Source organism: Ahaetulla prasina, chromosome 7 (genome assembly GCF_028640845.1).
Source record: "Ahaetulla prasina isolate Xishuangbanna chromosome 7, ASM2864084v1, whole genome shotgun sequence".
Taxonomy (NCBI): Eukaryota; Metazoa; Chordata; class Lepidosauria; order Squamata; family Colubridae; genus Ahaetulla; species Ahaetulla prasina.
In genome coordinates this window covers 56,128,962-56,155,896 of record NC_080545.1, presented here as the reverse complement: position 1 = coordinate 56,155,896, position 26,935 = coordinate 56,128,962, and the positions used below count along the sequence as shown (strand labels likewise).

Here is a 26,935-nt window from a genome sequence, read left to right as displayed (position 1 = left end):
AACAGGTCAAGAAACACAAGGACTAATTGATGCTCTCCCTCCTTTCATTCAGTTCTCTCACTTTTACTTACATGAGGGGACTTGTGTAAGATCTTGCAGGCAAAACAGTCGTGTGTAGTCATGATAGCCCTGGAGTTTTCTATAGCTTCCTCAACCAAATCATGAGACACCTGGACCCAGCACATACTCTGGAAACTTGTATGGTCCATGATGCATTAATTTATTCAAAGTGATAATTAAGACCATACTTTTATGAAGCACTTTCTGATCCTGATGGTCAGTGGACAACATGGAATTAGCATTGGAGACAGTGCAGCTATCTGGACAGCCTGTTGCCTTGTTTGGAGGAAGAATAAGTGGCTCAAGCAGAGAAATCATTTCTCATGGCAGGCTAGTATATTTTCTGCTCCAATTTATATTCTGTCAGAACTTCAGTCCACATGACATACTTTCAACTCCCAGAAAAGAACAAATTCATATAAAACCCAGTAAGCACAGTTACGTGCACTTGGCAGTAACTTTTTTTTTTGTTGTTTACATTTATACCCCGCCCTTCTCCGAAGACTCAGGGCGGCTTACAGTGTATAAGGCAATAGTCTCATTCTATTTGTATATTTTTACAAAGTCAACTTATTGCCCCCCCAACAATCTGGGTCCTCATTTTACCTACCTTATAAAGGATGGAAGGCTGAGTCAACCTTGGGCCGGGCTCGAACCTGCAGTAATTGCAGGCTACTGTGTTCTTAATAAGCCTTAATAACAGGCTTTTACCAGTGTGAGCTAAACCGGCCCAAGATGTGGTAAAATGTCTTTGAAAAAAGAGAATATTCTCTTGGAATAAGAATGCATGGCTGTATTATTTCTAAATGTCATTCTATTAGCTTGAGGATATCCAATTTAAAAGTGTTCCTTGCAGTCTAAGGAAATAGTCATAATTCTCCTGGCATTTGAATACCAGGTTTCTAAACCTTAACCTGGTTTAAGTTCTTTATGCATTTAGATGACTTTGATGACTTTGGGGCTGGTAGCAAAAAAGCTCAGTGCTGTCTAGTTCCTGAAAAAAAGCATTAAGTCAGAAGGGATGCTCTCATTGATGATGAAGCCACTTTGCATTTGGCATCACTTCCTTGTTAGTCAGGCTTATGCAGCTTGATTCACCCTAAAGCCCAGCAACGTTGATCTTGTGTATAATTTAAATAAATTGTGATGCCACTAATTCACTGATTGTAGAATAGAATAGAATAGAATAGAATAGAATAGAATAGAATAGAATAGAATAGAAAAGAAATCTTTATTGGCTAAGTGTGATTGGACACACAAGGAATTTGTCTTGGTGCATTTGCTTTCGGTGTACATAAAAGAAAAGATACGTTCATCAAGAATCGTAAGGTACAACACTTAATGATAGTCATAAGGTACACATTAGCAACCAGGAAACAATATCAATATAAATGTAAGAATACAAACAATAAAGTTACAGTCATACAATCATTGTGAACCTCTAATTACTACAAGTTTTCCACCAACTTCATGTCTCGGCATGACTTCCCTTAAAAAAAACCTATAAACTCATCCCAAATAATAAGTGTTGAAATTCTTTTGTCCTGTCTTGTAGAGAGAGAGGCAGAATGTATTAGCCTTCCTGCTATTTGTTTCCATCCTTTCCTACCTACAGGGATGCCGGTCAAAAACGTTTTGATGGATATCAATTAGGTTACTGTCAAGCGTAATACTTAGTTAACCCATTTTTTAAGCCTTAACCACTTTTCCTTTCCTTTCCCTTTTTATCGCCTTTCTTTTCACGCCCATTCTCACTTTCTCCGACTCTACAATTCCAGCGACACTTCTCCGCTACCCCCACCCCGTCCCTCTCCTCATCCGCTCTTATTTGACAGAAGGAAGACGGCGCAGAGCAAAGACAGGCATGCGCAATGAGGCAGCTAAGCAGTCGCATTTCTACGGAGAGCACATGGCAAGCCTGTGAAGGCGAAACGTGCCGCAACGTCCGGCTTGAGAGACGCGCAGCAGGGTGGGGTTCTTGGGCTACTAGCCGGGCGGCGGGGTATGAGAACTAGGGCTGGTTGTAAATGCGCTGCTTTGTTGTCCAAACACTCCAGCGTGTTTGCTACTAGGTGGGTCTAAGAGGAACGTGGGTCACCCTTAGGCCAAAGGGAGAACCCCTTACGTTCTCTCTTGGGGAGGAGGGGGGGGGGTTTGCCGCCTGCGCTGCAGGCTGCCTGCGTCAAAGGAGGTGCGGCTCTCCTTGCCCTGCCTTCCCCCCTGTTACCTCCCCACCTCCCCCGACTTTAAACGCCCATCCTCGGAAGCGCCGCGCACATGTCTCCTTTCGCCTCGCACATTAACGCGCACGCATACACACACCAGCGCGCCTGCCGGTGCAGCCACAGACTGATTGTGCGCCACATTGCAGGAGGTGCTGGAGGACGCGAGGGAGAACCGCCCGAGGCACGCTGGGTGCCCCTCACTTCCGAGAGCAGGTAAGCCCGGGGCGGGGGGGTCTCAAAAAACAAAAAGGAAAAAAAAACCCACCAAAAAGCGTTCCGACATGGGTGCGGCGTGAAAGGGAAAGTGAGCAAGGCGACGAGAAGCTGCCATCCACGCTCGCCCAATTAGGGACTAGAGATCTAGCCAAGGAAGCCTTCAGGGTTGTGCCAATCCCTAGAAATGGATGGGCATGTAGTTAAATCTCAGATTTCCTCAGCTTTCGAAGGAGCGTTCTCGGCAACCTTCTGCGTAATTGGGAAGGGAACAGTCGGGAGATCGGGGGATGGCAACCCAAGCCCAAGAATGCCCGCAGGAGGGAAAGAAAGCGGAATGAATCGATAACGATAGGACGTTCCCATTTATGCTGAGCGTTGTCTACACCCCCCTCCTCCTTCACCCTCACATTCCCATCTTTGGAAGAGGATCATCAGGGTAAACTTCCTCGCGGTTGAAATCGAAAAATGAGTTAAAATGACATTGCAGAAAGAAAAGGAAGAGAACCGACGATCCCGGCTGCTTAGGGAAAGCAAGCAGATGGCACCAAAATCCCTGGCAGGAAACACCCTGTAGGTCAGACAGAAGAGGAATTCGGGACGGTCTGGAAAGGCTAACGGGGGGAACCGATACGGGAGGAGAAAGGCAATTGGGGTGCGGGTGGGGTGGGAGAAGGGAAAATCGGGAATTCTTAGCCGAGTGCGATTTAAGGCCGAAGTGGCGCATTCTGCACACATCCTTATCCTTAGCGCGAGGGAGCTGTCCGGGGAAGCGGTGCTCCTTCAGCTTCCCGCTCTCTTTAAGAGGCTTCTTTACCTTGGAGGAAATCTTCACGCTCGGGCGGTTTGATTCGCGGCCGATCAGAGTATTGGGAAGAAAAGGCGGCATTTCATGCGATTAATGCATAGTGGATGTTGCATCAGGAGGGGGCATGGCTTTTCGATTCCGGCGTGCTGGTTTAACTGCCTCTCCCCCCCACCCCTGCGCCCCCGCATTCGCAACGTTTATTGTGTCTGTTGTGTTCCCTCGCTTTTGTCACCGAAGTGCTTCTCCCCATTATCAGAGGTGAGACCTGAGAATCCGTCGCAGGGTCGTCTGTGCAGCGTATTAGTCCGAAACGGATCTTAATACTTTAAAAAGGATCCTGACCGATCAGGAGAGCCTGAGAAACACCCCCCTTGGATGCCTTTCAATGAACCTGAGTGGGAAACTGTGTGGGGGTGGGGTGGGGGGGGGTACACGAGTCTGGCTAGCTCAGTGTCCACAAAAGGTGCTGAGGAAAAAAAAAAACAACCCACTTTAGGATGGTGGTTGACAACGGAGGAGAGGTAGGATGTTGATGCTGTGCTGCTCATCATATGGAACTGTCCAATGACAATTCAGAATAAGGGGTGGACCCAAGGTTCAGCTTCCCTGTGCATCCCTAATTCCACCCTGCCTGGAATAGGAATGGAGAGGCTGGTGTGATCCTGGTACATAGTGACATCAGCATGTTTGGGTAGATATGTTAATGAGCAGTTCTCATTGTCTGCAGCACTTGCTCTCTTCCCAATTACCAAATGAGAGGCCATTTGGTAGACATCATTGTGACACATATACTAGCCTTATCTAACTTATTTGCAAATATTATTATTTCCTTAAGGAAGATCTGAGGTTAATTGATCACTTGTTGTGTATTGTAGAATAGAATAGAATAGAATAGAATAGAATAGAATAGAATAGAATTTTTTATTGGCCAAGTGTAATTGGACAAACAAGGAATTTGTGCAACAGTCAAATATATAAATTACATAAAATAATGGTGTATTTACATTTTCTACATGTATCATACTGCATATGATGTACTTCCATATTTGTTCTTATCTGTGTATACATTTAACACAAAGGCACTGAAATCAAACTCTACTGTTCCCATCTTCCTGCAGTGATTATCCACACCACAAATTTTGACTGACTTCTAGAACAATAAACCTTGCTGAACACAATTCCTCTTACTTTGAAATAGATATTGGAGTTACACACTTAACTGACTAATAAACTGAGGACATGGAAAAGAATTTGGGTTCTTTATTAGCAGTTGTTAGACAACTCATGACCTGTTGAATGTTCTTTTAGATATATTTCCCTCCATAAACGGAGAAACAGAATGACTATGGGCAAATTGCTATTGTTTTGGTTTTAAAATTACAGAAGGAAGCATTTTATTAAAGAAGAAAGATGCAAAGCAAGAAAAATATAGATGTCCTTTGTTTAACAAAGGACACTTGATGACAACATTTGTGTTTGATCTGTCATTCTTTAAGAATGCTCTAATATTTTCAATTGTTTTTCCTTGGCTTAAAACGATATACCACATACCATGCTGGAATACTGTTTTTTTCCAGATAAATCAACACATTTCTCATTGTTTGCCCTTGTGCTTAATGTATAGTGAGAGCAAAACATGATTATATTGCGAACTGTGTCCACTGAAGCGGGATATTTTTACCTTCTAATAAATTGAGTGCAATTCTTGGAATCACGACAATGTCACTTTTGAGCGCTATAATGTATATCTTTACTACAGCGTCATTGTGGAATTTTTCCATGATCATCTGCATTCTATTTTAAAGCCTTAGAAAATCCATCATTAAAGTAATGGGAGCTCCTATCTTCATTTCTAATTTACCTGGTGCCAATCCAAAGAATTCAACTGTAACAAGGAATTCTGTTGAAAAATGAGTGGCATAAGTTCCTTCATTGACATCATTGAAGGAACAATATTCTTTCATCATTCCTGGGAAGAACTTAATGTATGTGGATTTGATTTTTATTATGATTTTTGGTTCATTGAGGCGAACCAAAACAGAAGTCTTTAAAAACAGTTCTTCAGGATTGCTAAACATTGGGTAGATGAAATCTATGCACTGAAATAGTTTTTGCTGCAAGAACCATATCTTTAGGTACTTCTATTTCAGCATTTTAATTTTGTCTTCTGAAGAACTCAGAATATCTTACTTCACCCTTACTCAGTCACATGTTTTTCTTCAATTAAAATTTGACAAAGCTTCTTCATAAGTATCCCTTTTTGATGCATAATTTCTCCACACCAGTATCATTTCCTCTTTTCACAACTGGTAGAAGCTGATGGAAATCGCCGCAAAATTTTCCCCAAAGGACTCATTCTTGCCACACTCCTCATCAGAGAGCTTTTATCCCAGACAATAAGCCTTGCATATCGAAGCAAATTTCCACTTTTGGAATATATTTTTAAAGTTACAGAGAGCATTTTCCTTTATTTTGAGCAGGATTTTGAATGTGCTGTCCTACCACCAGGAATCAATGCTGCTGCAATACTGGTTGATGTTATAGCAAGTTCTCCATCTCCCTTAACTTTAAAAAGTAAAGGTTTCCTTGTCAGTCATGTCTGACTAGAGCACATCATCAATACAATTTCCATGTGACCAGAATCACTATGCATGGAAGGTGCATGGAACACTGTTACCTTCCCAGGGAAGTAGTACCCATTAATCTACTTGTATGTGCATGCTTGGAAACTGCTAGGTGGGCAGAAGCTGGGGCCAGTAATGGAAACTTGCCCTGTTGTGGGAAGCTCTGGTCTTAAATCCAGGCTTTCAGCTCTCCAGCTGACAAGTTCAACATCTTTAATGGCTGACCCATCATGCCCTTTACCCCCTAAATTTTAGCAAGGATCAAATTTATATCAAATGTTTTCTTGGTTCTCCTGGTACATCAGTTATTATTATTAAGAATATTATTAAATTAAACTATTAAGAATAGATGCTTTACAAGTATTTACACACATAGTTATATACTGCTCTTTGCTCATTATTCAAGATGGATTTGTGTAGTATAAATTCCTGCTATTTGTCTCTGTTATATTACAGAGTTCATACAATAATTTGTGATTGCCAGCATTTTTATTAATTGTACTGTTTATTTGTTTTGGTAAATTATATTCTTCAAGTGCTTCAACTATCTCAAGTTGAATTCCATCATTGTTGAGTATACCCATTCTCAATTCAATGCTGAGTTGAGGATCCATGGAGTAAGTTTAAATAAATTTGACTTGCTGGTTGGGGTCTGGCATTAAATGTCCAATGTAATGATGGATTTACCCTTGAATAACAGAACAATTTCATCTGTTCTTCCTTTGAAGGACTTCTTTGTCATCAAAGAATGTCATTTGTAAGAGGCAGTATTGTCTGATGTTCTTCCCGAACTTGTTTGCAATACCTCATTGCTGCAGTATATAAATCAAGTCATTAAATAAAAATTGTAGATTGCCTATTCTGACCTTTCCCTTCCTACAATAGTTTTTTTCCAAGGACTAGGAATATACAACAATGAGGACAGACTTTAGCCATGGCACCAACATCAGCAGAAATATTACATCATGCAAGTTGTGCATTTTACCTTGCTCTTTCTCTATTGAAGCTTTGTTGTTGAAGATGACTATTGTTGTGTTGAGGAAATCTTGCAGTGATTAGTGTTTGTCAAATATTCTCAAGTTGATCTTCTCTTCCCTTCTCCAGCTTTTCTTATCTCCTTATTCTGCACCTTTCCTTGTGATTCTGGATATGTACAGCCTTTCATCCTCAATTTCTTCAATCTCTTCCTTCTTGCTGCATTCCAATAATGTTTGGTGTCGTATCTTGACCATGACACCCCCACTTCTCTTTCCATGTGGCGTAATTATGCAGAAAATATTTTAATGTAATTTTACTTCACCACAATATTGTACATTACCATTCTCACCTCAGGACAGTTTAGAATCCCTGCCATCTTCTCTGTTGAATTGTAGAAATTCCAATTTGGGAGACATCCCAAAGGTGCTTTTTTTCAAAAGGCAACTGAGCTTTGTTTTGCTTGAAAAAAGAAAGAAAGAAAGTCCAATTACCTTTAAACAAAAGCACCTTTGGGACAACCATGTCCTGGATGTCTGAGAATCTTCATAGACATATAGAAAGAGACAGTTTAAAAATAAGATCATGTGATCTCCTGATTGGTCTATCTGATCCCTACTGGCCAAAGAAGGGGATGATCTACACACAGTTCTAGAGTAGGAAGCAATTGAAAAATGAAACTGAATGTGCAATGATTTAAGGCAGGGGTCCTCAAACTTTTTAAACAGGGGGCCAATCCACCGTCCCTCAGACTGTTCAGGGGCTGGACCAGCTGGGTGGGCATGGCTAGATGGTCATGTGATTGGGTGTGTGTGGCCAATTTAGCCGTCTGAACAATAAACACAGAATAAATTTTAATTTGTTATGCTCCTGAGGGTAGAAAGCATATTAGTGAAGGGGTGTGGCTGCCTTGGGGTATGTATGAGTGTGTGTGTGTGTGTGTGTGTCACCCTCTGTCTCTGGAGGCCATGGAGGCAAAAAACTGGCCCATTTTTGACCTCCAGAGGCCTCCACGTGTCCCATTTTTGACCTCTCTGGCCTCTAATACCTCTCTGCCGCCGAAAAACTGGCCCATTTTTGGCCTCCGCATGAGTTGTTGTGAAGAAATATAGCAGGATAGAGGATTATATATGTGCCTTGAGTTCCTGAACAGAGATAGATTATAAAATATAAATACATGCACATTTGTGTGCCAGCAGTGGTATATAAAGCAATAAAATTATCCCACTTTTCTTCAAGCACTTTACATTTGTTGCTTCTTTAAGGGTCCCATGATGTGTCAATTCCTTTCTGCTGGGTGGGGGATAGTGTGAGGAACTGTGAATTTGGCTGGGAAATTATCACGGGATATTTAAAATGAGGATCATATGACCACAACAGCTCCAGAGCACAGGAGCAGCCGGTAGCATTGAATCAGCCATAATTTCCCCAAATTTTGTTTCCTCGGGAGTCATGGATTCTGGATTTTGGATGCATTCTGTAAGTTAACCCATTTGAGATATCTTGGTTCAAAAATGGTTGCCCTATGATACAAGGTTTGGCCCCAGTAAAGTTCACGACAATGAGAGTTTTAGTTGTAGATAGTTTTTGCTTTTTCATTTTTAAGATGTTGGGTTTGCAGATAGTTAATGGTGAACTGGTAGTACTTTGCATTTCTTAACTCTTAATTTTCCTGAGTGCATTGAGATTGGATGAGGTTCATATGTAAATAAAAACTGATGGGAAAAAAAACCAATTTAGTTCATTCTCTGAAATGTTTTATTTAGAACTTGAGTGATGAAACTGATGATAGAGCTTTGAGATATTTCATCAGATTTTATGCTATGACTATGCAGTAAGTTTTTAGCCTCCAGCCCTCATTACCTTTTAATACAAAACTTGAAACAGAAACTATCTTGAAAAAAACAACAACCCTAACTTGGAATGAAGGAAGTATGATGCAAAAATAATATTCAATTGCATCAGCAGATCATCAATTTACCTATTTACTGATACATGAAGAAATCTATTCACTGAAATAGATCGTTTAGATTATTATTTCCATTAAAAAGGAATAGATATAGTAATTATTGACAACTCAAAAAATACAGCAATTGATAGTGCTTTAAATTTTTTGAAATAGTGTAACAACAAAAATTTTGTTAGTATATACCATATCCCTTTGTGCCTGAATAGTTGATTTTGAACACTTTGAAGTATATTTTCAACTGATATTATCTTCATAGGCAAAACATAGTGAGTTGAACTACAGAAGCACACACCACACACACACACACACACACTGTAATATATGTGCATGTATATGTATGTGTATGTATACATAAATCTTTCTTTTTAGATTTTATTTTCAGATTTCCTACTCCGAGATTACTATTATTACCTCCTGATGAAAGAGTTCTGTGCATGTCAAAATAGCTTTTTTAATAGTGCTTAAAGGTAACATTCAGTGCATGATGTATACAATAGTAATTTTGTAAAATAGCAGTCACAAAGAGTATAGTTAATTGCAAAATACTCCTTCATTAGAAATTAAATTGCTGAATTTCTGATATCCTGGCATGCCTAGCCTCTCAAAATATTCCAACCAAACCTGCTAATCTTTTTTCTGGTAAGAGAGCCTGCAATTATAGAAACCCTCCTTTTATGCATATTTTTAAAATTGTTAATGGTAGTAGAATATAGTCAATAGCTCATCCATAAAATAAATGCAGGTAAGAATGGAAATCTAGCAGGACCCAGACCAAGCCTGTGTTTATGCCATTGACATCCTTACTAATTCTCAGATACCATTTCTTTTGCATAAGAAATATTAGTTAATTCATTTTTGCTCACTTCTTCCCGCCTATAAATTGATACTTAGGTTGCACAGAAACTATTATCATTTGTTATCAGCTTTCAAGAGCCTGTCTCAAAGGAATCTTTGTGGAATGCAGGCATCAAAGTAAACATAACATCAAAGTCAACATAAGTTATAAGTATGACACTTTTCTTTTCCTAGAGGCAGAATATTGTCATATTCTGAAAAGTGGTGTTTATTTTTTGGCTTCAAGAGACCCTAAATTGAATTCTTTTAGATATTTTGGATAACCACTTCTATCATTAGCTGTTAGCCATATTGGTAAGGGATGGTGGGAATCATAAATCAAATGTGTATAGATAGGTAAATACTGATATACACAATAGCTTACAGAACATTTCAAATGCGTACTTTTTAAAACTTGAAATTATCCATCTTGAGTCTGCAAGTTTTAAAATCAAAACAGCTATTTTGAATTTAAACCACTTTAAAAAAGAGATTGGAGAAAATCTCAAAGGTTTTTTATATACCCATAAGTGTTTTGTCAAAGGCACGATTTACTAAGTTTTATTCTTCTAAAGTATATCATATATATCAAATATAAAATATTTAGGGTTTTTTTGTATAGTATAATGCAAGATTCAGAAAAATGCTTGGAACTGTGGAGCTCACGTTTAATTAGAGCTTCACCTTTGGCTAATATCACCCTCTGATTAAATTCTAAAGTTTTAATCCTTTTTCTGTTTCTGCTCAGTGCAAGACTTTCATATATGTAGGACTGCCCATCCACTCGCCAAACAATTACAATAGCTACTCAGAAATCTCTCATGAACTAAACTTGATTGATCAATTGATTATGTGCCATCACATTGTTTTCATCTTCTATAACCACATAGATAAGACTTTTTCCATGATGATATATCTCTGACCTGTACTTTCAAATCTTCCAATGGGCGTGCTCATTGCCACTATAACTGCGTGCATCCACGTTGCAGCTGGGATAGAATATACTACTTCTGGTTTGTTTATGTAGTAAGCTTTGTACTCACCTTCTTTTTACTGATTATCCTTTAAAGGAAGAGTATATTAAATTCTGAGTATTTTTTTTAAAAAATTCCCCTCCACTTCATCCGCAACGTTTTATTACCACTTAGCATCCGCCATTAAATTGGCAGAGGAGATTACTTTTTCATTTTCTTTAAACATTTAAAATAAATCTCAGTGAGAAATAATGAGAACAAATTCAATTCTGATTCTTACCTAAATAGATATTTTAATGACTTTATTAGCCACATGGGGTAACTACATTGATATAGGATGTGGTGTGGGACCCTCTTCAGAATAGACAGAAATCTTTTCAGTTTCTTGCAATAGGTATGTCAGCTTGTAGAGTATGAAACAACTCAATAGCTGATAACTTCAGTGTTCCTTTCAATTAGTAGATCTCCTTGCTCATATTTCCTTAAAAGTTTTGATTTAAAATAATTATTATTCATCTTCTTAGCTAATTTCTCTGAAGGCATTAACATCCCACTTATTTCCCAAGATCAAGCAACAGATTTGTCTTTTTTTTGGGGGGGGGGCAGTCCGCTTGCCAGGTGTAAGTTAGCAAAAGCACCTTCATTGGTGTTTTTATCTGTATCCAACAGGGATTACTGGCTGAAAGAAAGATGTTGATATTTATTAATTGCATGAATAACATTTACGTTACAAGACAGAAAAATATGCATAGAGCGAACTTATACATTAAAGTTCAAGAAGCAAAATGACATACTGTAGAGTCTTTGTATTTTAAATAACATCCTGAAGTCCAAAATCAAAAGGACACAAGTTCATCTATCTACAACTTAAGCTCTGTTTCTCCATAGCATTTTTAAAGCAGTAATTTATTAGGCCTGAAGGTATACAACATAATTGGACCTCCCAGTTTGAATATGCATTGGTCACAACAGTCTATTTCTACTTAACCCCATCCAAACTTATAGCAGCAAGAATGTTATCATTTGTTGTGATTGAGTGGAACATATTTGAGAAAAAGCAGCCAAATCAAAGACAGTAAACAGACGCCAATTACCTTGCTGAGTTGGACATTCAAAACTGCCTCTTGAAACAAAAAAACAAAAAACAAAAAACAAAAAAAACAAAAATGTGTTTTTGGATATCAAAATAAAATGCTCATGATTTAGTTCATGTTTAACTGAACTAAAAATGATATTTTTAGTCCTTCGGGAGAAGGGCGGTATACAAATTAAAATATTACTATTATTATTATTATTATTATTATTATTATTATTATTATTATTATTATTATTATTATTATTATTATTATTATTATATATTTGAATGTTTTGCGATTGAAATGCTCTGCACAGCTCTATAAATAATATTTAACAACCAATGTAATAAAACATTGGGCATTTTGGAAATAATAACTTTTTGGAGGTATTGTCAGGGGTCTTCTACCAAGCTGAATTGATAATTACTAAAGAGAAACTGAAAAATACAGGAAAATAGATTTTTAGGCAGTCCTCATTTACCAATAGCAATTGGGACTGGGAACTCTGTCACTGCAGACTGAGCAATACAGTTGTAAAATACAATGTCAAGTGACAGTGCCAACTTACAATGGCAGTTTGAATAGTCCCAGTTTCCATTGTTAGTGAACCTACATGGTTGCAGCACCCCATAGTGACATGGTTGCCAACTGTGACCTCTTGCCAGCTTGCCCATTAACTGCTTGTTGGAAGCCAGCTGTGAAGGTCACAAATGGTGATTATCTGACCGCATGACATTGCAACGTCATAATTGCAAACTGGTTGCCGAGCACCTGAGTTGTGATCACATGACCATGGGAGTGCTGCAGCGGGTAGCTCTATTACAACCCATCATACCTTATTCAGTACTGTCAGTGCCTGCCTGCATTGTAGAAAAGCTAAAGAATGCCTTATGAAACAATTCCAGGTATTGCTGTGGAACAAATGCAGGATTGATTTATAATGAAATCAAGATACAAATTCTCATGCTTCTTTTCCTACCCACACAATATAATGGGCTATAAGCCCATCTCGTTTGGGAAGGAGAACAGTTCCCACTCATCTCTTGGTTTGGTAATAGCTGCAGCACCTGCAGGATCTTATTGTTTTTATCACAGTGATGAAAATCGCACCAGACCACAAGCTTTGCCCCTTTGGGGCACGTTGATTGCATCACTTTGACTTCCCCCTTGCCCACACTAAGGATGCCATTAATTAACAGACTGATTTAGTATCAGGCTGTTGCTTGGGGCGAACCTAAAACTGGCTCATACAGGAATACCCAGAATTATACTCATATAGCCTTTTTACTAGTATACAAACACTTCTGTATTTTGAAACTGCAAACCACTTATAAAGCAATTAAGTTACTGCAACATTTATTTGGCTAGAAAACTGGCAATTATTTAAATTCAATAGTGAAATATTATATATGCATACTCAACTTTAAATGGTTCTTTTTAATACTCACTTATGCATACAGGCTTTCATCTAGAAGTGTTTAGGATTATAGATTTACTGCAAATTGTATAGATCCTAAAGATTTAATTTTTACAACATTGCCTTTAATTGTTAGCAGATCCAAGAAGCGCCGTTTTTATGTAGATCAGTTGACATATTTAGTGAAGGTTCAAGCTGCATACAGCTTGGATCTTCATCTGTTAGTAGCAGGTTGAGGGACAATTTGTTTCTGGAATATAGGAGAATAAGATCTGTGTGTAACAGATTTTCATAACAGGTTTTAACTAATACTTAAAGTGGAACATCTATTACATTTAAAAAGTATGTAATTGTTGCTTTTGCAGAAGATGCTATCTATGGAATCATAATCAAGAACTTTGCTAGAGCTGATACTTGCAGTTTCCAGTATAATTTAAAATATTTGAAAGACACTCATACCACCAAGTGTTGCCTAGCAGTTAAAGCTTCAGGCTAGAAACTGGGAGATTGTGAGTTATAGTCCTGCTTTAGGCATAAAGCCAGCTGGATGATGTTGGATCAGTCATTCTCTCTCAACCCTGGGAAGCAGGCAGTGGAAAAACATTTCTGAAAACCTCTTCCATGAAAATTGCAGGAACTAGTCCAGGCAAAGGCCAGGGGTAAAAAAGAAAAAAAAATCCTGACTTGAAAGCACCTACAAATATAAACAAAGAGAGGAATAGCCTGATCTCAACCAGGAGACTGTTCAAAAACATCAGCACAGCAGAACCTTCCCCCAAATATGGGGTCAATAATAGCTTATCCCTGTTTAATCTTTTGATTGGGCCAATACTAATTGGAATAAATGGTCAATGCAGATTCAGTACAGGTAATCTTCACTTAGCGACCATAATTGGGACCAGCAAATCCATGACTAAATGCCGCAGTAACTAAGCAACAAATTGTGTGACCCTGATAGACTTATATTGTCATTTCCCATTTGGTCATTAAGTGAGATGTCATGTGGCCTCAACTTGCAATCTTATGTATATATGTGTGTGTGTGTGTTCTTTTTAAAGAATGCTTATAAATTGCAAACCAAATATATATTTCCCAGAGCTTAACTCCAGCAAGAAAAGTTGGAAGGCCAAGTCTCATTACACAGGTAAGTCATAGAAGTCATTACATAGGTAAATTCGGAGAGGAAGAGGACATTCACCAAAGAGGGCTCTTGCACTTTTTCGTCACATACTATGAGCAGTGTGTTGAGGAATAAAAAATACATTGCCCCAAGTCTCCAATCCAAGTGTGAAGAAACACTATTTTTTTGTGGGTGAACATTGGTTGTATTTTCTAACAACTTACCCCCTCAAACAGAGATACCAGGAAAACCTCCATGTTGAGAAATTATACTGTTTTTGAATGGGTAAATTATAACTGAGTAGAACATGCTGAATAAAAGAATATTTATATGCCAGCACCTGACTTAAGTTTTACTCTTTAACTATATAGCCTGAAATCTCCGAATTGCAGCTGCCATCTCATTCTATGTCTTATTTTTCCACAGACAACCATACAAGACTAGCACAATCTGATTGAGTTATCAGTAGAAAGCCATTTATTCCTCTCTGGTCCTTCCATTTTAGTCTTTGTCTTTTTTTTCTTTTTTTCTAGAATACATGATTGCAGTTCAATGTAGCTGTACAAAAAAAAAGAAAAAAGATAGGGACAGTTATAACTTATACTCTTATCAAGCAAATGGCCGTAGATTGCATTGATTTTCTGGAATCCCAAATTTGTGATTTTTGTTTTGCAACATTAAAATAGGAATAAGAACTTAGTTTCCATCCTTAATTTCCACCCTTAGTCTCCAACCCTATACCCCCATGGCCAGTTTGTATTTTCTGTTATATAATAACAGTCTTTCTTTCTTTCTCTCTCTTACATGCAGCTATTTATGCTAACGGCAAGCCATTACAAACAGGAAGCAATTACAAACATTTTGATCTGGTTGCATAAAGGACTCACTGTGGACCTTTTCTTCAAGAAGTTTAGACTTTACAAAATTCTATCTGGACTGAAGCTGGACAGCTTGTCTGAACCAAATCTTCTCTGGAATTTCCATTTCTTTATTGCAAATGCCTAAGAACAGCAAAGTTGTAAAAAGAGAGATAGATGATGATGTCATCGAATCAGTCAAGGACCTCTTATCCAATGAAGATTCTGTTGAGGATGCTTTTAAAAAAAGTGAATTGTCAGTTAATGATCCTGAGGACAAAGATGTAGATGTAGAAGAGGGATCTGATGTAGAAGATGAGCGACCAGCCTGGAACAGCAAACTTCAGTATATTCTGGCCCAAGTTGGATTTTCTGTAGGCTTGGGAAATGTGTGGCGTTTTCCATACCTGTGTCAAAAAAATGGTGGAGGTAAGTCTGTCTGTTGTACTCATGGAGGTAGCTGATGTGCATTTCAATATTATTGGTCTCTGTTAGTTTCTCATCTCACTCCTAGCACTGAGTTTTTCAAGCTGCTAATAAGCGATCCTTTTAAACACTCGAAAAGCAGCTGCTGATAGGAGACAGAGATTGATAATTTTGAAGACAGAGCAAATTGTCTATGAAGATTCTCAGTCATCCTGGTCATGGTTGTCCCAAAGTTGCTTTTTCCAGGAGGCAGCTGGACTTTCTTGTTTTTTCTTTGAAGTTTTTTCTTTTGCACTTCGGTTTGAGATGCAGACAACACAGACTCATCCCCAACAGCCCGTCCCTCTCTTCAACAGGGAAGGGACACAGGGCAGAAAACATCCTGCAGCCAACAAGGCTCTAGATCCATTTGCACTACGCAGGTGACCCTGAGGACACAGACAAACCTCCAAGTGGCCTCAGCAACTCTCTAAAAGAATGCAAATAACCAGTTCTCTGTAAGGAATATAAATTCTTCCATTCCCCACTATCCAGTCAGAGCTGAAGAAGCTTCTTGGATGAGAAGCGAAACGTTTTCAAAGAAAAAAACAAGAAAGTCCAGTTGCCTTCTGAAAAAAAGCATCGTGGGATGAGCAAGCAAATTGTCTTCCTCTGCTAAAGACCTAAGAAAAATATCATCTCTGTAGTTGATACTATATGGTGAGAAAATGCCCCACTCGTGCCAATAGGAGTTTTCTTATCAATGCAAAGAACAATTTTAAAAGAGAAATTTTCAGCAGAAACTCAGCAGAAAATGTTGAACTCTCTTGTGTGCTCGCCAGCTGAACTACTGATAATAAATGGTCCATCCAATATTAGTAGCTTGCATTTTTACTTTTAAAAGTTTGCATGTTAAATAGTTGTATGAAAAGCATCACCTGGTTTGATCCGTGAATGTTTATATTTGTCACAATTACATTTTTTTAAATCACTAAAGAAAGTTGATTGTAATTCAGAGACTGTCATAGTTTTACTGTGAAAATAAAAGATTACATGTGACATTTGTTGAAGTTTCCTCACATGAAAATTACAAGAGCCCATTACAAGAATTGTGTGTATGTGTGTGTGTGTCTGCATGTGTTTGTAGAGATGTTATATAGCCATCCTGTCCTTTAATATGTTTTAAGGGGGAGATAGAAGTCATATAAAACATTATAGATGGGGCCATCCATCTTTTTTAAAAAAATAATAATTCTGTTTACTCAAAAGTTAACTTCATTGTATTTATGTAGAATCATAATATTAATCCTTTTGATAGAAGAACTACTTGCTGATATAGATATATTCATAATTAACTTTATGAATTGTTTATACTAGTAAACGATAAACTATACTAGTTTGGAGCTGTGAGCATGCGCTCGCTTTGCTCACGTGCGGCCCTTGTGTGCATGTGCAGAATTTTCTGTGATGACGTCTGGATGGGTGGACGGTGCCGCCACCACCACTACCGGTTTGCCCGAAACAGGGCAAGCCGATAGAAACCCACCACTTTATGGAATTAAAAAAAGAGCTATTTGTGGTTACTCCTGTCCTATATCAGTCTCAAGAATAAGAGAAAAAGAGAAAATTTGAATTTGTAAGATTTTTAAGAGTTACAGTTTGTTAAACATTTTAATTTATTTTTTAAAAAAATACTATGTATTCTCCCCTCCCCCAAATAAATGTCTGAATCTTTTTAGTTGGCATTTATTTCACCATTTTTAGCAAATTACAGGCAATTTTTCCTACAGTTGCAAAAGAGACCATCAATAGCTTCCTGGTGCTCTTCACAGTTACTAGATTTCATGTAATTAATGAATTGTTTGACACTGAAGCTAGCAGAGATATTTACTGTTAGGTTGTTTGGTGTGCAATATAATAGTTATTTTGTAATCACTGCATGCAAACTATATAGGAAGAATTATGTACTAATTGTATATCTTATTCATGATACATTTATTGGATAGTTGAACTTAAAAAGTTTTGGCTGTTCTTATTTATGGTTGAATCAATCAACCTTAAGCCAAGTTGGGGGCAACTTCATTTTTTCCATATGCTACAAACCATTGGTGAAGGAATGGCATATTATACCTATTACTGTCAAAAACTACATATTCATTTATATATCTATGTAAACATTTTTATCTTTCTATAACAAATTCAAGGCAACAAGTTATAGATGAAAATTAAAGCAGTATATCCAAATAAAATAAGTCATACGTTGGTTTTGTTTAAGAGACAGTATTTGCAACTGATGGAGTCGGGTAGCTTTCCTACTATAAATACTGCAAAAGAATGGAAAAAAATCTCTTTCCTTCCTGCTCATCTCTTGTATTTTTGAAGAAGAAAATGTTACAAAAATGAATATCAGGTGGTTAGGCAGATGAAAGTTATTATTTTTGTTTAAGATCCTAAAGATAACCACACTATAGCAAAATTAGACTCTCTTTGGAAACAAATATGTTCATCTGTGCTTTTTAATGTCATAATATCACTTGGACTTTGTTCTAAAGATTGTTCCGTATATGAATATTACTCATCCTCTGTTCAACAGGTGCCTATCTTGTGCCCTATTTAATCTTGCTGCTGATAATAGGAATACCACTTTTTTTCCTGGAGCTTTCAGTGGGTCAAAGAATCCGCCGTGGGAGCATTGGAGTATGGAATTACATCAGTCCCAAGCTTGGTGGAATTGGATTTGCAAGTTGCATAGTAAGTGACTTCAGAATATGTACTTCCCAAATCTTAATACTGAATGGAATGCTCAGGATTTTGTTTTTTGTTTTGCTGTCTTAAAATGTCAACTTGTAGTATCAGTTCTAACTTTGTTGAATTATTCAAAGAAATGATGAGATCTATTCTTTGGGTGGATCCAAGCAGAAGCTAGATTGTTGATATCTGTATGGAACAGTTAAACTTGGATTCCTACACAGATCAGGGAGTTGGACTGAATAGCCTAAGTAACTCCTTCACATCTCTATGATTTTATAAAAGTTAGGATAAAAATCAGGACATATTGAAATGTAAAACATAACTTCTTTCTATCAAGTAGGAGAAAATCTTTCTTCCTGGGGAATTTGATATCTTCTCCAAAGCTTTAGCAGACAGCTAAAGGTGATGCCTTATGCAATATCTTCTGAAAAATCAGAAAGAACCAGAATGTGTAGCATCATGTCCACATTAAAGAAACAAACAAACACACAAACAAACTCTCTACAATCCTTCTTTTCCTAATAAACAGGGTGGGAGCCAATCATATTTAACTACATTAAATATGTAGGTTGCAGGAACTGGGTTTGTTAGTTTAATAAAAAGAAGGACTAGGGGAGACATGATAACAGTGTTCCAATATCTTAGGGGTTGCTACAAAGAAGAGGGAGTCGGGCAGGTAAAGTGTTCCAAGCACTGATGATTCCGTTACAGAAGTCATATTTTCTGCAATCTAGATTAAAGTGGTTAACATTAAGTTTAAATCTATTGGTTACTCTTGTATTACTGCAATTAAAGCTGAAGTAGTCAACCCTAACCCTAACCCTAACTTAGAACTAAGGAGAAATTTCCTGACAGTTAGAACAATTAATAAGTGGAACGACTTGCCTGCAGAAGTTGTGAATGCTCCAACACTGGAAATTTTTAAGAAAATGTTGGATAACCATCTGACTGAGATGGTGTAGGGTTTTCTGCCAGGTTGGACTAGAAGGCCTCCAAGGTCCCTTCCAACTCTATTGTTATTATTATTACATTTAAGTTGTTCTGCTGTCAAATGATCAATCTTGTGTTCAAAAATCACAACATGAACTAATCCTGAACTAACACTGTAATTTATTATTTATTTATTAAATTTATATGGTGCCTATCTCACTGTCTCAAGTGATAAAGATGTTGTACAAGTTTTGTCACCTGATGGCACATTTTAGCTGTTTCTTATCGGAGAAGTTCGCTGTTTCTTATGTGAATCATCAAGAAGCTGCAGAAGTGACAGGTTAACAAAATGATATTCCCAGAATGCAAAGGACCAAAATTATCAGGCTCTGAGATACCTATACCTATATATAAATATATGTTACATACATGCGCAAGCATATATACAAATGTGCACACTATAGACAAAAGTTGCTTTAAAACAAAGAAAAAAATAATTTCACTAAAAATTGTCATTTTATTGAAAGGTTTTGGTGAAATGATCAGAGAAATTTCTGGAATAAAAAAATATACATACATGAGGCATGACTGCCAACCCTTGGGAGAAGAAATCTGTTTACCCTTGATCTGTACTGGACCAGTTGCTTCATCAATTCAGGAGATAACCGAACCAGACTAAATGGGCCACAAAGCAGGGTGAAATTTTATGTTCTGAGTCACAGAACATAGCTGAAGAGATTAATCGATCTGAGAACAATACAATGAGATTTCAGTATTTGCAGCTCTGTCAGAACAGGATGTGCAGTACTGGGGAAAAAAAGCCTAATAGACTTTCGGGGAACTGAAAAATGATTCAGAGTTTGGGCTAGGGATAGACACTGCAATTCCTGACTATTCTTCAGACCAATTCATCGTTTTTCAAGGCTTTTGTGCCCCTAATTGAAGCACTGCATTAACTTAAAAATAGATTCCCTAAAAACAACGGAAACCTGGAAAACAAACTGGGCTAGGGTTGATGAATAACAGAAGGATTAAGGGTGCCATAGTTAGACTGCATTAAAAAAATCCAGGTATTGTAAATGTTAGATAGGAGCCAAGAGTTAATTTTCAGCTGCTTTTTGAAAAAACATCTTTGGGACAACTATGACCTGGATGGTTGAGAATCTCTACCTATTTCCAGAAGGCTTCCATGGAAGAGTCAGATCTAGGTTCCAGGAAAACTGATTTTGTGATGCCCTTAACCCCCCTCCCCCGTCCTCACCTGAAAAAAAGGAAATCATTGGCAGTTTTTCCTATGAGGGTTATATTGGATAGAATATTCTAATTGGGAGCAGCAGACCTGAAGCGCACTTAAATTGAAACAAAAGCAGCACTTTGAATTGACCCAGAAACCTGCTAGTGTCTGTCTGTGAGCTGCAATGCAGGTCATATGTTCATTGTGGGGAGTACCATCCATCCAACAGGCTGCTGCATTCTGTATCAAAGACAGTTCACATAAAGTGCATCGCAATAATCCAAATGTTTGTTTGTTTTGCTAAGTTTATATGCCCTTCCATTCATGTCTGACTCAGAACAACTTACAGATCTTCAAAACACTCCTGTATTTTAATTAACATTAAAACCTAAAGAGGGGGCTGAGAAGTTTGAGGGTCGTGTGCAGAATCTTAGCTATTCCTGGTACTGCACTCTTCTAGAGAAAGCTCTGATGTTGTTCCTGGGATTTGTTAGATTCACTCTCCCAGCTTATTGGGTCTATTGATAAGGACATGGGTCACTGTTGTGACATCTTTCTGTTCTGGACAGGACTGCAACTACTGCACCATCCAAAGCCGAGGAAGTGCCCAACAGCCAGAGCTTCCACTTACTTATTAAGCAGTATCCCTCCATCCAACACAACTCCTAACCATAGAATTGCTCTTTGAGAGATACTGCTGCTCTGTCAAGAGAAAATCCCAGGGACGACAGGGAACAAATATCAATTCTGTCTTACATCCTAGACATAAACTGTTTCAACTCCTATCCTCAAAACGATGCTATAGAGCACTGCACACCAAAACAACTAGACACAAGAACAGTTTTTCCCTGAATGCCATCACTCTGCTAAACAAATAATTCCCTCCACACGTCAAACTATTTACTAAGTCTGAACTATTATTAATCTTCTCAGCGTTCCCATCACCCATCTCCTTCCACTTATGACTGTAACTTTGTTGCTTGTATCCTTACAATTTATATTGATATTGTTTCCTGATTGCTTATTTGTACCCTATGACTATCATTAAGTTTTGTACCTTATGATTCTTGATGAACGTATCTTTTCTTTTATGTACACTGAGAGCATATGCACCAAGACAAATTCCTTGTGTGTCCAATGACACTTGGCCAATCAAAAAAATCTATTCTATTCTATTCTATTCTATTCTATTCTATTCTATCCTATCCTATCCTATCCTATCCTATCCTATCCTACCCTACCCTACCCTACCCTACCCTACCCTACCCTACCCTACCCTACCCTATCCTATCCTATCCTATCCTACATGGTTTAATTTGTTTCTTCCCTCCAAATAAACAGTCTTAAGATACCTTTAATGGTATCTCTGGCAACTCTGGGTTGGCAATGCACAGTTGAATTTCACCTGCATATTGATGATATTTCATCCTCTAACTGACTGTAGCTTTCTCAGCGGCTTTGTAAAGATACTAAAAAACAGTGGAGACTGGACCAAACCCTCAGATACCTACAAAAGAGTGGCCACTGAATTGATCTCTGCTGCCTTGCCACTGACTAAAATTGCTCATTAAGGAACCACTTGAAAGCAATGACTCCAATCCCCAGTCAGTTCAGACAGTCCAGAGAGATGCCATATGCAATGCTATCCAAGGCTGATAAATGTAAAACAGGAGTAGGAGGGGTGCCAATTAAGTCCCAACAAAGATAAACCAAGAAGGGCTGTCCTTTTCCTGTGCCCAGCCCTAAACAATGACTGAAAGAGATCTAGATCTTCTAAGACATGTGGCACATCTAGAGAGGGTCTCTTCAGTAAGAGGAACAGCGCAGATATGTTAGCTTTTTATAGGGCACTGCATGTCAGAACAATTGGACACAAGGACAGTTCCCCCTCCCTCCATGCCATCACTCTGCTAAACAACTAATTCCCACAATACTGTCAAACTATCTAAACAGGCAGTATTACCATCATTATATGATACCAGATAATGGACCCAAATTGTTGAGGGCAATACGCTGACTCTGTAAACCGCTTAGAGAGGGCTGTAAAAGCACTATGAAGTGGTATATAAGTCTAAGTGCTATTGCTATTCTTCTGAAACATTTCTGAAACATGCACAGAACTAATGTGCATTTATGAAAACTGTTTTAAATTTTTGTTTCTTTCACAGGTATGCTTTTTTGTGGCCCTGTATTACAATGTCATCATTGGATGGAGTTTGTTTTACTTTTCTCAGTCCTTTCAGCATCCATTACCATGGGACCAGTGTCCCTTGGTGAAAAATTCTTCACATACCTGTAAGTGTTAAATGTACTAATGTGTTGACTTTTCTCTCTCTTTTAAATAATGCACTTTTTACTGAAGACTTGTAAGTGTTATGTTTGTTTTTTTAATAAAGAACAAAATGAAAAATAAATAGGCCTAGGTAATTTGGTTCACAATATTTTGATTGGGTAGCATTGTTAAATAAATTTGATTTCTCCCATCACCATTATTAGTTTTATAATAAAACTATTCTTATTAACCCCTGTATCCCATCATTAAATATGACTAAGAGCTGGAGAGGTCAGTTAGATGAGCCATGTAACTGTAATGAGCTGGCAGATTAGAGAAGGCACTAATGCAGCATATCGTAGAACTTCAATAGCTTGGTCATCCATCACATATTGAAATACATTATGTTGAATTAATGTGCTGAAGTAGGATCAGAGAGACCCAACTTGAAGTCAACTCCCATTTGGTGACTTTGGACCACTTTTTCCTGGTTAAAGGAGAAGTCCCTGCAGATTTTACTCTGCTAGTTTGTTGCTGACTATAAGGGACAGTGTTCATCCACATTTCCAGGCCATTGATCCAGGAGCCTGTCTGAAGACATTTCCATAGTCATCTGACCAACATGACATCACGGAATGCTGTTACCTTCCCATCAAAGTAATCTATTCGTGTTTGCATGTTTTCGAATTGCTAGATTGGCAGCAGCTGAGGTAAGGACGGGAGTTTACCCTGTGATGTTGCACTCAGGACTCCAGCCTACAAGCTCAGCATCTTAACAAGATGAGCCACTGTGCTGCCCTTTCCTGGTTAGCATACTAGTAAATCATGGCATATTGAATGGCTACTATTCACCAAAATGGACAATGTTAATGGGGAAATCATCAGGTTTCATTTTGAATATTAATCAAAGGAGTGCTATTATGGATTTGACATTTAGAATGAATTACTCTGAAAACAAGATTTTCTTCCCATTCTTTTTACAATAGTCTTTCCCAACCTGTTGCCCTTGAGGTATATTGTCCTACAATCCCTATCAGTGAATGCAATACACTGGAGGAATCTAGTTGGTGAAGATTAATCTATTACCTCAAAATTTATCATACATTCCAATTTTTTATTATGCACATAGTGCAAAAAAAGAGAAGGGAATCATCTAAAGAGCTCCACCAAAATGTGTGATCAGTTTTAAAGTTGAGATCGAAATCATTCCAAACCCCAAATATTCTGACTGAAAACAAACAAAAAGTAACTTTTAAATGTAAAATTAAATTTAAATGTAAAGTGTTCTCCAGTTCATTTAATGGAAGAGAGTTAGAATTAATTGGCTTTAACAAACATGTTCACATGTTAATGTCACTTCTCTTGACAGTGGAATGCATGTTCTGAAACTTTTTTTTGTTGTTGCATGCCAAATATTTTCTATTACTTATAAACACAGTTTGTAAATAACTTTCAGACTGAATTTCACATTAAGGACTCCCTCTTTACATTCATTCTATTGCCATAAAATTTAAACAGTAAACAGCCCAAGAAAATAAAGGAAATGCCTGTAAACAATCAGACTATATTATGTGCTTGATAAATCAGCAAAATTCAAGTAATGATTGATGGCCATAAACTTTTTGGCATATCCATTAAAATGCAGTCTATCTTTTAATTGTATTTATCACGGTGATCGAGTAATAGAAAGAAATCTTAATTGCCTGATAGAAACATAAAAATAATTTTGAAATGTTATAGCAGTCTACCTTCTGAAGTAACTTTTAAATTGCTTCTTGGCATTTGAATCACACAAATACATATAAATATTATTCTAGAATGAATGACTTTCCTTAAACTCCATATCTGAGAAAAAATATATGGTTCAGGGGGAAAAGATTCACCTATTTGTCTTATATTCAGTTTTTTTCTGAAAGTTTAATTGAAGGGAATTTCCTGCCAGAATCCTTTTTTTAAAAAGGGAGAAAAAGAAAATGGAGAAAAAGATAGGTAAATCCCACAGAATTTAGAGACTTTTATTTACCCACTAAGAATTTACAGTAAAGAATTCATGAAAAGTGTGGCTTAAGTTGACTTATTTTAAAATAGTATACTTTCGCTCTTGTATATCTGTTCTCATTCCTTTGAAGCTGGAATTTCTGAAGGAAAAACAAAAGAGACAATTTAGTTTAATACAGCTTATTCCATCCTTCTAGTTTGTTGTTTATCTGACCAAATATAATGAGATAACCTTATTATCCTGTTCTAACTATCCTGATTTCATTGTTCCTATTCTAGTCGGGACAAAAAGTTAAGTCCCCTCAACTGCTTGAGGTTCCACACACAGATAATTTTTTTTATTTTTTATTTTATTTTATTTTGTCACAACAGTATACACAAACAATTGTCATAGATAAAACATGTATTGAAGAAAATATATAAGTAAAAATATGTATCAATAATATTAATTTGACATAATGAAGGAAACAATAGGACAGGAACGGTAGGCACTATTGTGCTCTTATGCACGCCCCTTATAATCCTTTTAGGAATGGGGTGAGGTCGTAGACAGTTTTTGGTTGAAGATTTTGGGATTTTGAGTAGAGACTATGGAGTCAGGTAGTGAGTTCCAAGCATTAACAACTCTGTTACAGAAGTCATATTTTCTACAATCAAGTTTGAAGCGGTTGACATTTAGCTTGAATCTATTTTTTGCTCTTGTAGTATTGCGATTGAAGCTGAAGTAGTCTTTTATAGGAAGGATATTGCTATAGATGATTTTGTGTGTTAAACACAGGTCATGTCGGAGTCGACGGAGTTGTAAGTTTTCTAATCCCAGGATTTCAAGTCTGTTGGTATAAGGTATTTTGTTGTTTTCGGAGGAGTGAAGAACTCTTCTAGTGAAATATTTCTGGACTCGTTCTATTGTATTTATGTCAGAGATGAGGTATGGGTTCCAGACGGATGAGCTGTATTCAAGAATAGGTCTGGCAAATGTTTTGTATGCTCTGGTTAGTAGTGTAGAGTTTTTAGAAAAGAAGCTGCGTAGAATTAGGTTTACAACTCTTAGGGCCTTTTTTGCTATGTAGTTGCAGTGGGCTTTGGCATTAAGGTCATTTGATATGAGAACTCCAAGATCTTTGACAGGGTGGGGGTCGTCAGTTAGGTAATGTCCATTAAGTTTGTACTTGATGTTAGGGTTCTTTTTTCCAATATGTAAGACTGAGCATTTGCTGGTTGAGATTTGGAGTTGCCAAGTTTTAGACCAATCGGAAATTAAGTCGAGATCTTCTTGAAGGGTAGAAGATTATAAGGCTCTGCGCATGCGCGAGAATGGCAGCTGTTTAGAGGAGCCCGAATCGGCAGTGGCGGCTTCTCCCTGAAATGGTGACTTCGGGCTGACTTACCAGGTTCCTCCGGTCCCTCGGCGTGTGGTACGATCTGTCTGGCTGCCGCTGGAGAGGTTTGTGGCCTCTCGGACATGCGACAGCCGAGAACGGGCCGAGGGACGGAGCAGCAGTCCGGAAGAGGGCGGCCATTTTTGGGGAGGCGAGGACGCGAGGGAGGCGAGGGAGGCCTGCTGTTTGCTGCGGGCTCCGGCCTCGGCTCCGGCCCTGCCCCAGCGGCGATCCCGGCGATCCCGGCCAGGCTCCAGCGGCGTGAGATCGTCGACGGTCCTGGCCTGGCTCCGACGGCTTCGCGGTGTGGATTCGGCCTGGTTCCAGCTGGCGTGAATCCCGGCCCGCTTTTTCGCCTGTCGGTGGGCCCGCCGGTTCCATCGGCGCCAGTTCCATTGGCGCCAGTTCTATCGGCGCTGGTTGCGCCCGGCGAGGCCTTGTGGACTGCGAGGCGCCTGTCCAGCGGCGCCCTGTATTTGGCAGCTCCACCGGGGATGGGCGTGGTGAGGCCTCGGTGGGAGAGGAGGCCGGAGCCGTGGCCAAGGTTTGTCCCCTCTTTTGGCCTGTTATGTCGCATTTTTCATCGCGTGTCATCAAATGGCCCCTTGTGGCCTGGCTTGTTCCATCGTATTTTCCACCTCCCCCCCCCCATATTGGACATTGGGTCACCTAAACTGGGTGGTCATGCATGTTCATCTGCGGGTTTTGGAGTGGATTGGACTGGATTGGACTAGCTTGGACTGGTCTATGGACTCTGACAGACCGATAGCCATTTCTACTTGATCAAGAGCTATTGTAGAACTGTTTTCCATAG

General features: G+C 38.3%; 1 protein-coding gene across 2 annotated transcripts in view; it reads left to right on the top strand.

Annotated features, from left to right (window-relative positions):
- Positions 1–2,095: 2,095 nt before the first annotated feature.
- SLC6A15 (solute carrier family 6 member 15) overlaps positions 2,096–26,935 on the top strand; it is a 47,443-nt gene continuing 22,603 nt past the window's right edge. Inside the window, exons 1-5 of one of the 2 annotated variants that reach the window (XM_058191441.1) lie at positions 2,096–2,498; positions 14,272–14,319; positions 15,106–15,581; positions 18,151–18,308; positions 22,641–22,767. In XM_058191441.1, the coding sequence (XP_058047424.1) occupies positions 15,293–15,581; positions 18,151–18,308; positions 22,641–22,767 (574 nt within the window). In that variant the 5' untranslated portion in view covers positions 2,096–2,498; positions 14,272–14,319; positions 15,106–15,292. The remainder of the gene's footprint in view (positions 2,499–14,271; positions 14,320–15,105; positions 15,582–18,150; positions 18,309–22,640; positions 22,768–26,935) is intronic. The other variant, XM_058191440.1, reaches the window with a different exon arrangement.